General features: G+C 40.8%; 1 protein-coding gene across 3 annotated transcripts in view; it reads left to right on the plus strand.

Moving 5' to 3' along the window:
- cyb5r4 (cytochrome b5 reductase 4) overlaps positions 1-10,820 on the plus strand; it is a 39,585-nt gene extending 28,765 nt beyond the window's left edge. For all 3 annotated transcript variants that reach the window (XM_028426276.1, XM_028426275.1, XM_028426277.1), the window contains 5 exons: positions 1,138-1,284; positions 2,292-2,442; positions 3,370-3,456; positions 7,219-7,380; positions 10,324-10,820. In XM_028426276.1, coding sequence (XP_028282077.1) covers positions 1,138-1,284; positions 2,292-2,442; positions 3,370-3,456; positions 7,219-7,380; positions 10,324-10,378 — 602 coding nt within the window. In that variant the 3' untranslated portion in view covers positions 10,379-10,820. The remainder of the gene's footprint in view (positions 1-1,137; positions 1,285-2,291; positions 2,443-3,369; positions 3,457-7,218; positions 7,381-10,323) is intronic.
- Positions 10,821-11,819: the final 999 nt, after the last annotated feature.

Genomic DNA, 11,819 nt, shown 5'->3' on the forward strand with positions numbered 1-11,819 from the left:
CCATCATTTCCAAGTCTACTATCAGTAATGCACTAAGACGTCATGGTTTGAAATCATGCATGGCACAGAAGGTTCCCCTGCTTAAGTCAGCCCATGTCCAGACCCGTCTGAAGTTTGCCAGGGACCATCTAGATGATCCAGAGGAGTCATGGGAGAAAGTCATGTGGTCAGATGAGACCAAAAAAGAACTTTTTGGTCTTGACTCAATTAGCCGTGTTTGGAGGAAGAAGAATGATAAGTATCATCCCAAGAACACCATCCCTACTGTGAAGCATGGGGGTGGTAGCATCATGTTCTGGGGTTGTTTTCTGCACATGGAACAGGGCAACTGCACTGTATTGAGAGGATGAATGGGGCCATGTATTGTTAGATATTGAGCAAAACCTCCTTCCCTCAGTCAGAGCATTAAAGATGGGTCGAGGCTGGGTCTTCCAACATGACAATGACCTGAAGCACACAGCCAGAATAACCAAGGAGTAGCTCTGTAAGAAGCATATCAAGGTTCTGGAGTGGCCTAGCCAATCTCAAGACCTAAATCCAATAGAAAGTCTTTGGAGGGGTGGACAGGGTGATCAAATACATATTGACCTCACTGTAGATGAGTTTAATATGCACATACACTTGGCAATGCCAAGTGATGACGACGATGAGCAGAGCAAGTACGCAATTACGCTAGCTGTGTCTGACTTCACTCCACCGTAAGTTATGATATTAAGGTGAGAGTGTCAAAATTTCGGGTGAAAAAATACCCAGGGAACAAACTAGAAACTTAAAAAAACACAAGGTAACTCACAAGAGAACCTGGCAGAGTGAAGGCTAAATACACAAAGGCAGGGGAGACAATGAGACACAGGTAAGACACAATATGGCAGGGCAGGCAATCAACAAGGAGGGAGACACAGTAAGTAAAATACACACAGATACACAAGGCAAGAGGCGCAAATGGAAGCAAAAACAAGACAAGAGAGGAGGCCTTTGTGTTAAGCTGCAGGCTAACCGACCAGCACATCAGATTATGTTTGATCAAATTTGGTGGCAAGGTGGCCCAGCTGCCATAGTCAAAAGCATAGAAGCAGCAGCCTCTTATTCAATTCAATTGAATTATATTGATAAATGATTTTCTTTAACTGTATCCAGATACCGAGGTAGTGAGGCCATATACTCCAGTGGATCAGAATCTGGCCACATCTATCTGCCACTCTTCAAAGGAATTAGATCTGTATCTCATGATCAAGATCTACCCAGATGGAGTATTCACCCCATATCTCAACAGTATGCACATTGGTAAGTCACAACCAGGCATTGCCACAAGTAGGGGTACAACGGATTACAAAGCTCACGGTTAAATTTGGGTCACACTTTTTGAGGCATGGTTCAGATATTTTTTCTGTTCAGCAAAAAAGGAAAAAAACCGGACTGAATATAAGACAAATGCTGTCTTTTTTTTTTGGAACACTTACAGTTTATACCCATTGCTTGAACAGTGTTGACACAGACTTAAAACACTTCAAAACATTTGCCCATTGAGTAATTTGAAAAACAGAACACTAATGAAATCTTTGAAATTAAGATGTCCATGTATAAAAACAAAGTGCAATATGGGGCATGTCATCTTCAAAAATAATTAACCGGTGATGAGTTGCTGTGTTGCCTTTTTTTCGGTCGTCGTCAGTCAACCGTGGTTCATTGCACCACTAGCCACACTTCCGTGGTGTACTCCCAGGAACACAGGGTTTACTACTCCAGACATAGACTGTGAATAAATATGGACTCCTTGATGGTCACAATATCAGAAGCACCTGGGTCTGTTTTCCAGTAGGTAACACGGTAACATTTTTTCATGGAGATAATTTTGTAAATATAGCAAATTATTTTCAAAAAATTTCCAAAACTACATTTTTGATGCGGTTTAAATGTGTATTTGTTTTATTTAATTTTCTATTTTATTTGTTAGTTGATTTACACTCAAACACATTTGTATTATTACCAATGTAGTATTTGTTAATGTGTGTATTCTGTTCCTTTCTGCTTAAGGAAGTGTCATCAGAATAGTAATACGTTAATGAATACATTCATAAACAGTCAATAGCATAGATTAGTGGCTACATTTATTCTACATGTTTTTTCAGTAATTGAAGCTATTTAATAGACAGTTGTGGTTCTGTGGCTATTGTGCAAGATGTGTTACAGGATTCACTTTTTGCCTACTCAAGATCACTGCATTACACTCCAAACACTTCTCCATTATAGTGTCCTAATACTGTACTAATAAAATATGTATTTTTTTCAAGGTGACCATATATCTGTTAGTGGCCCAGAAGGTACCTTCAGTCTCCGTCCTCTTCGTGATGTCACAAACCTCTACTTATTAGCGGCAGGCACAGGATTCACACCCATGGCTCGCCTCATCCGTCTAGCCCTTCAAGACATGAGCACCATCAGGTGGGGACTGTCAAAAAGACTCTGAAACAAAACATTCAGGTGGAACCCCAGTGATCAATATGTATTGTCATTTGAAGTATCATTTTTTTAGTTTACAGTTTTAAAAGAACCACATTTTAAATTATTATTTCACTACATACAGTGGCAAGAAAAAGTATGTAAACCCTTTGGAATTCCCTAGTTTTCTGCATGAATTAATCATAAAATGTGATCTGATCTATATCTAAGTCACAAGAACAGACAAAAACAATGTGCTTTACCTAATACGATACAAACAATTATAATATTTCATGTCTTTATTGCATGCATCCATTAAGCATTTACAATGCTGGTGGAAACCATCAGTAAAGCCGTGGATTTAACAGCTGTTCGAACCTTTGGCAGCAATAACGGAGCACTTCCAGTAGCTGCTGATCAGACCTGACCAAGGATTTTTGGACCATTCTTCCAAATAGAAATGCTTCAGCTCAGCAATATACTGAGGCTGTCTGGTATGAACGGCTTTCTTGAGGTCATTCCACTGCATCTCTGAGATATGAGACGAGGCGGTTGTCTATGCAGTGAACCCAAGGAAGGCTGCAGGTCCAGGTGCTAAGAGCATGTGCCCACCAGCTTACACCCATCTTCACTTGTGTCCCTGGCCCAAGCCACCCCGTAATAATTCAAGGGAACTCAGAAAGTAGGAATTTCATTACTCAGTGTAACCTTCTTGAATTTTGAATCTTGATACTAATGGTGGGGGAAACACTGACTTATAATTGTTTGTGTGGTATTAGGTAAAGTACATTGTGTTTGTTCTTGTAATATAGATGTAGATTGGGTCACATTTTATGACAACTTAATGCAGAAAACTAGGTTATTCCAAAGGGTTCATGTACTTTCTCTTGACACTCTAAATGATAACATCTATCCTGTTTGTGTTTTCAGAAAAACCCAGCTGCTCTTTTTTAACCGACGGGAGGAGGATATTTTGTCACGTCATGAGCTGGATGATCTGGCTGCTAATAATGAAAGGTACTTCAGCTGTGTGTCTGTTTAAAAAAAATTACAATATAATCACAAGCTGTCCTGTGACATACAGTGAGGTCAATAAGTATTTTATCACCCTGTGATTTTGCAAGTTCTAGGTCTAGAATTTTCACCATAGGTACATTTCCACTGAGAGACAGAATCTAAAAAGAAAAATCTGGAAATCACATTTTATGATTTTTTAACAATTTATTTGTGAATTACCGTGTCAAATAAGTATTTTATCACTTGCTGATCAGCCAGATTTATGACCCTCAAAGACCTGTTATTTTGCCTTTAAATAGTCCAGCTACACTCTGCTCATGATTCCAATTTAGTAGTACCTGTTTGTGGTCATTAGCTGTCATAAAGACACCTGTGCACCCCACAATCAGGCAAAGTCTAAGTAGCAACATGGGCAAAACCAAAGAGCTGTCAAAAGAGACAGGAGACAAAATTGCAGACCTTCACAATGCCTGTAAAGGGCTACGGGGCAATTGCCAAGCAGCTTTGTGAAAAAAGAACAACTATTGGAGCAATTGTCAGAAAATGAAGGAAGCTAAACATGACTGCCAATGTCCCTTGGACTGGGGCCCCACAGAAGATCTCTCCTCATAGGGTATCAATAAAGCTAAGAATGGTAAAGAATCAGCCAAGAACTACACAGGAGGAGCTGGTCAATGCCGTGAAGAGAGCTGGGACCACCGTTTCCAAGTCTACTATCAGTAATACACTAAGACGTCATGGTTTGAAGTCATGCATGGCATGGAGGGTTCCTCTGCTTAAGTCAGCCCATGTCCAGACCCGTCTGAAGTTTGCCAGGGACCATCTGGATGATCCAGAAGAGTCATGGGAGAAAGTCATGTGGTCAGATGAGACCAAAATAGAACTTTTTGGTCTTAACTCCATTTGCCGTGTTTGGAGGAAGAAGAATGATAAGTATCATCCCAATATTACCATAACTACAGTGAACCATGGGGGTGGTAGCATCATGCTCTGGGGGTGTTTTCTGCACATGGGACAGGGCGACTGCACCTTATTAAGGAGAGGATAAACGGGGCCATGTATTGCCAGATATTGGGCAAAAACCTCCTTCCCTCATTTAGAGCATTAAAGATGGGTCGAGGATGGGTCTTCCGCCATGACAATGACCCAAAAACCTAAATCCAATAGGAAATTGTTGGAGAGAGCTAAAACACTGTGTTGCTTAGTGACAGCCCCGAAACCTGACAGATCTAGAGAAGATTTGTGTGGAGGAGTGGGCCAAAATCCCTCCTGCAGTGTGTGCAAACCTGGTAAAGAACTCGGGAACTGTTTGACTTAAAAAAGATTTTGACTCAGCAATTCTCAAATAAATTGTTAAAAAATCATACAATGTGATTTCCGGATTTTTATTTTTTGACTCTCTCTCTCACAGTGGAAATGCACCTATGCTGAAATTCTAGACCCCTCCATGATTTCTAAGTAGGAGAACTTGCAAAATCACAGGGTGATCAAATACTTGTTGACCTCACTGTAGTTGTGAAGATACTTCTGCAGGAACTTCTTGTCAGAATTTGGAGAATGTGAAAATACTCACAAGTACTTGGCGGTTTGTTGATATTCTTCAGTAAATACAAAAAATGGAAACTGCTCCACTGAAGCACTCCCTTTCTGTTATGAATGCATGCAGCACAACAAAGTTGTGTCACAACCAGCTGTGGTTGCACAGTGTTTTGCAAATGACATGTTATTTTCATCCACAGTAAGATGGCATCCTTTAAAGATAAGATGCTGGTTTGCTGGTTTTAGGGAAGTATTAGCTTACTTGAATCTCAGATTGACTGCGGATATCCAGAACCCACTCTTCACGTGTGGACTAAAGAAAGGCTATATGATCAGGTTCCATGGGGTTTAATGTTAATCAGCCCGTGATGGATGGAGGACTTATTTTAGCAGACAGCAGCTAGCTAGCTAGCCAGTGCACCGGCATCATGATTGAAGGACATTATAAAAACACAGCGAGCAGCTTCCAGTCTACACTCTCAGTCCAGCATCAGACTACAGTCCTCTGTCTGTCAACTCTCAGCTGTGTGTGTGGTTTGTTGTCATGGGCCAAAAACTCGTGTGTTGTTTAAAGAACTTGTATTAGTGGTAAGACCTCTCACTCCTTCGATTATTCACGCAACTACATACACACGCAAACACGCAGTGATGCTGGCGATCGGGAGAGAGTGAGACATCTGTGTAATTAAAGATCTTTGCAGCACTGTAAGAATAGATGATAGAAAGTTTGAAAGGCCACTGGCTTCTGGCTCTGATGCCGCAAAACTGAAACACTTCCAAACTGCATTTTTTAGGGGCGAGCTCTTCTCTGCTGGCTGCCATGTTGTTGATACAGGTGGAGGAGGGCTGAGCCCACTTTAACCTACGGGAGCACAGGGGGGTGTGTCTGTGGTGTAATGTTTTGATGTAGACATATAGATCATACTGGCAGTATTACATGCATTGAACTGTTAATTCAATGCTAAGGCAAAATATCAAGATATATATCGTGTACCGTGAGATGGCCTAAAAATATCGGGATATTAGTAAAAGGCCATATCGCCCAGCCCTACTGTTAGTGTAAATGAACAAAGTTCCTTTAGCTATTGGTGTTTCTCAACAAGCAGAACCCAGGCTGTTCAGGGCTCAAGGGCATCCCTTAGTGTTTTGTGCTGGGCCCATTTATTATTCACTATTTTATTATTTACTTTACATAAATACTCTTGGACAGAATATTCCTAACTCAATTGTCATTTCTATGCTTTCCTATGATGACACTGTTATATACTGCAAAGCACGCACTCTTGGTGAGGCCTTTCAGTATTTACAACTTGCATTTGATAAAGTACAAGAACCATCTGCAACTTCTTCTAAATGCAGAAATATCAAAATGTATGTTTTTTACCACCTTGAAAATGGTCCAATAATTAGGATTTTACTACAGAAATGAGTCTCGCTTTTATTTTTGTGTGAAACAAAATTGGCGGAAACGATCCAAACAACTATACTGAAGTATAAGTATTCAGACCCTTTGCTTAGTATTTAGTAGAGTAGATTTTGATCTAGTGCAGCCATGAGTGTCAATCATGACACTAAACTGGGAGCATTTTCAGCACCAGGTGAGAGCTACCTTTTGCATAGTCAAGGCTCTGCAGTCCTGCTATTTCTTTACCTAAACTCTAATATTATTGCCATCCTGTTATTTGACTACATTCATGTGAATGCTGCTGGGTGCTTTTTTATACACTGTACATGCACATTACAGATTCCCTGTGTGTGGCTGCTATAGTATACATTCTTGATGCCATAACATATCTGAAGTCAGATTTTTCCTCTGAATTGGATGGTATCCTTGCAGCAATACCAAAAGTCAGCATGAACTCTTCAAACTTCTGTGTTGGGTTATTGTCGCAGTGCATTTCACCGCTATAACAGTAGGGGCAGGTTTCTTTGCTTTCTTTGCAACCAAGAGGGAGTGTATCATGTCTATTGTCCAAAATCACATCCATAGTCAACAAGTTTTCAAAAATAGCCTAGCCTGAAATAGCAGAAATATATTCCTACCAAGCCAACCAATGGCAGCACTTGCAGTCTACATTGCCTCAATGCATAGTTACAATTTTTTGGAGGTACATATCATGCCAACGCATAGGGTTCTGCATTTCTGTAGAGGGCTCTGCTGTTGTCATCAATAAATAGAATTTTACATCTTCATCTTCATCACAATTTGTTTTTGAATTTCAGCTTTCAGGTGGAGTATGTCCTCTCTGAGCCCTGTGAAAGCTGGACTGGAAAGAAAGGTCAGGTGGACAAGTACCTGCTTGATGAGTTTCTTATCAGGCCAGAGGGGTCAAAATGCTATGTGTGCATATGTGGTCCTGCAGCCTTCACAGACACAAGTTTAAGGTAGGTAATATTCAAAGGCTCCTCCATTCACTTTAATGTAAATATCGTTTTAAAAAATGTATCATATGAATGGTGAAAACAGTTTACAGATAGTCAATACAGGATTACATGTAGAAGAATAGCTGAATAGAATAAAATGACAGTTGGTTTCTGTAGCTTTAGGTATGAAAAAGTTGGTAAAGGTCAAAGTTTAAGGAGTTTAGAGAAAATTCTGCATTAATTCCAATAATAGCTAATAATTTAAGAAAAGGGGCTTAATAGTTTAAACGTTAAATAGTTGAAAATAGAAAAATGAAAGCACCTTTGCAGCAATCAACCTAATGAGGCTGACAACTGCATCATGTGTGTTTGTTTAATGAGAGGTGTATAAAGTCACAGTATAGAGCAGGGGTGCCCAAACTTTTTGGTTCAGGGGCCACATTGACATAAAAAGAAATTGGCATACGGGTTGTCGGGGTGAAGATCCTCTGGTTTCCTTCTGATCACCTCCTTAGTTGGTTTATGAGGAAGGAGCGGATAAATTCTGGTCTCAAGATTACAATTTATTGAACAATGAGGCAGATTCTGAGTCACAGAGCTCTGGGTTGTTGAGACACAAAGTACCAAACAAGAACAACACAAGAACAGAACAACCAACAAGAACAAACAACCATGCAGCAACAACGAACAACGCAACAACAACAACTGGACATGGAATTCACACATTGATATACCCCTGGGAACTCCCGCCTGCCGGCCCACAGGGGCATCTACTGCCCCCCCTGCAGACCGTGGGTCATACAGCGAATAGACCATTAGTTTACTGCCTTGTGAGGTTGTGAGGCTGATCTAGGGGTGACCATAAACTGGGCACTCAGGAGAAAAACACATTCCTTTAAAATCTGGCTTTTATTGGGGCAAAGGTGCTGCTGTCCTTAGTCTGAATTTATGACCATCTCATACCAACCTACGCTATCCCCAGAGAGCAGAAAAACAAGAGAGAGAGAGTCAGCTACAAAACTAAGTTATATGGGAAGCCTCCTTTCTCTGCCAATAACATATCCAAAGCCATCCGATTCTGTACTGAAATGAGAGAGGTGGGGGCGAGCTTAATTAGCCAACCTGAGGACATTATAATGCACATAATTAATTCTATCGACATTTTTATTAGGACACAAATCAAAGAAAAAAGAGGACTCTGAACCCTTATAGTAGTCTAACTCTACACACCCTCCCACCCCACCCCCCAACTTCGTGGTGGCGCCACAGCCAAACCGTATGACGAAGTGCTGCATTTTTGAAAACTTTTGGTCCCGAATCCCTTAAGAGTGCACCAATTTTCAAAAATGTATACCAATGTGGAGACACATAAACACACACTCACGTCAGCTACAGGTAGAATCGCATCATTGTAACAGTTAACAGTTAGTTCAATGTCAATGCTGCAGAATTGTTCTGCTGAGATCGATACATACATACCCTGACTGCCATTAGGTACCAGGATGAGATCCTCAGACCCAGACCATATGCTGGTGCAGTGGGCCCTGGGTTCTTTCTGATGCATGACAATGGTAGGCCTCATGTGGCTGAAGTGTGTCAGCAGCAGTGTTAATTTTGGCAGCAATTTCTGATTTAGTTTTTATTTTAGTCTTGTGACTAAAATGTCATTTGATTTTAGTCACATTTTAGTCATCAACATTTTTTAACTTTTAGTCTGTTTTAGTCGACTAAATATCAAATAATTTTAGTCGACTAAATCTGCTGTGGATTTAGTCAACTAAAATTCTATGATATATATTTTTTCATGAAATAATTAAGGTTTGAAGTGCAATAAAAACAGGCACAGCTTTAACTTGTGTTATTTGAAACAAACACCTCTTTATTTAATTACTATGACCTTTTCACAAAAGCACCAGTGAACAGTGAGCTGCTCTCCCTGAATACACTGTTCAGTCATGACCTTCTTCATGAATCCTCCATAACTACAGCAAAACACTTCAGTGACAGCTTAGAAACAGTGCGCATGCTGTAAAACCATCAGCAGCGGTGTCTTCATTTATAGATTTGTCACGTGTATGAACGGAAGTTAAGATGACTCATCTGCAAATGTCGCTTCAGGTTTGTTGTGTTTTTACCGCTGATAGTCGCTCCACAAACCGTCTTGTTTGTCTTGACATCAAATGTGTCCATGTGTCTGTTCTTCTCCTGTTTTGTGTTACCATGCATGAGTACGCCTTCTTCCAGCATCGCAGGGTAACGTCCTTACGCAGAGAGAGCACTTCTGATTGGCTCTCTGCCGCCGTCTCCTGATTCGTCCCTCCCTTCCACAAACAAAATTTGCTCTGATTGGATCTTGTTTCCATCAATAATTTCTTCTTGTTTTTATTCGTTTACGGCATTTATTTAGTTATCATCTCATTTTTATCAGCAAAAAAAGGTTGTTAATGAAAACAATGACGAAAATGATTTGTCAACAAAATTACCACTGGTCAGCAGATCCTGCATAATGAAGGCATTGATGCTATGGGCTGGCCTGCCCGTTCCCCAGACCTGAATCCAATCCAGCACATTTGGGACATCATGTCTCGGTCCATCCACCAATGCCACAGTGCACCACTGAATGTCCAGGAGTTGACTGATGCTTTAATCCAGGTCTGGGAAGAGATCTCTAAGGACAACATCTGCTGCCTCATCAGGAACATGCCCAGGCGTTGTAGGGAGGGTCATTTCCACTCAAGTTGGATCAGCCTGTAATGTGATTTTCCACTTTGTTTTGAGTATGGTTCCACATCCAGACCTCCATGGGATCATAATTTTTGATCATTTTTATGTAATGTATTTGTTTTCAATGTATTTCACTATGTAATGAAAAAGATCGAAGATATATTTTAGTGTTCCCTTTATTTTTATGTATGTACAGTGTACAGTCTGCTTATCTGAACCTCCTTTCCCCTTATTTTGCAGGTTGTTGAAGCAGCTGGGTTTCAGTCAAGAGGAACTTCATGCCTTTCAAGGTTGACAAAAAACTGAACTTGGGTTTTTGAGAAATTAATGGAACATTATGTCTATGCATCAAGGATCCCCTTACAGGAAATAACACAACACAGCCTTCGATAGGTAATAGTGCAGTAACATTTTTATGATTCTTGTGGGTTTGGTCAGTGTTTCACTGGGTCAGACTGCAGCTGAACATTCATGATGTGTCAGTCTGATTGATCATTGATCACTAGCAATAAATCTGCAATACATCTGCTCTATGCCAATTTTAGCACATATATCCACTTTAACCCATTATTTTGATGACTGAAGGAATTGTTGAATAAATGATGTGTGCTCTCCTGTCATTTTGTCATTAGGAAAATTTAAAACTTCAGGAAAACAGAGAGGACAATAAAAAGGAATTGTGAAAAATGTATGCATTTATTATAATTAAATAGAATAAACATTTTATTCTTCTTATACTGGTCGACAATTTTATTTAACTCCGCGAGACGTGTGTGTGCAGAACTCCTCATACGGCCTCCTACGCAGCGCACGTCACACACAAAAGGTTGACAATGCAGTTGTAATTGTGAGCACAGTCGTGGTTACCTGGCCTAACGAGCTGATAATGCTCAGGGAAGAGGACGTACAGCATGACAATAGATAGAAGATCAGTGCAGCTGACTGTAGCAGACCTCTGGCTCTGGATGAATGTCTGCAGTAATACATCCCGTCTCCCGGTGTTTAACGTCCAGCCCCTGTAATGTCGTGATCAATACTGGGATTAGTTTTTATCGCCACCTTGTGGACAGACACTCTAATCTGTGCGCCGTGTTTCTCCTTCCAGCAGCTGTTTGCCAGCTGCTCATCTAAACTGTCCATCGTCGCTGTGCTTCCTCCTTCTGTCTGTGTGTTCTGCACCTGAAGCTCCTGCGCTTCACCACATTCATCACGCCCACAATAAATTCCGACCAATCACAGCATGGTTGACGCACAGCCTTGAGAGAAAAGGGTCTGCCCGGACCCTGTGCACGAGAGCGCTGCACAACGGGCGGTCCGAGAGAAAAATGACGTCATTTTGTGGACCCATGGAGCGAGTTCTCTGTTCTCGTGGAGTATGGAACAGCCTTTAGAACATCCAAATTTAGAGCAGAAATAAACATGTTTACAGTTGTATGTTTCAATCTTGAATAGGACCTAAAAGCAGAATGGGCAGTGGACAGTTATTATTCAAAACAGTCAACGAAAGATAAGTCCAAAAGGTTTCAGGCTCATCAGGGAGTGAGGCAGGGTGGCTTGCAGGCTCTACTGGCCGAAGGAGTGAACGAGGCCACAGGAGAGTTTCCTGGAAAACTAACAGAACACAAGTTACTGGACAGATCACAAGATAAAAGCAGCCGAGCTTCACTAGAAATATTCTTTCACAAGATAAACTGTGGTGAGAAGTTTACCACCTAAGGCAGACAATCCAGTGTCAA

The sequence above is a fragment of the Parambassis ranga genome, chromosome 16 (genome assembly GCF_900634625.1).
Source record: "Parambassis ranga chromosome 16, fParRan2.1, whole genome shotgun sequence".
Lineage (NCBI taxonomy): Eukaryota > Metazoa > Chordata > Actinopteri > Ambassidae > Parambassis > Parambassis ranga.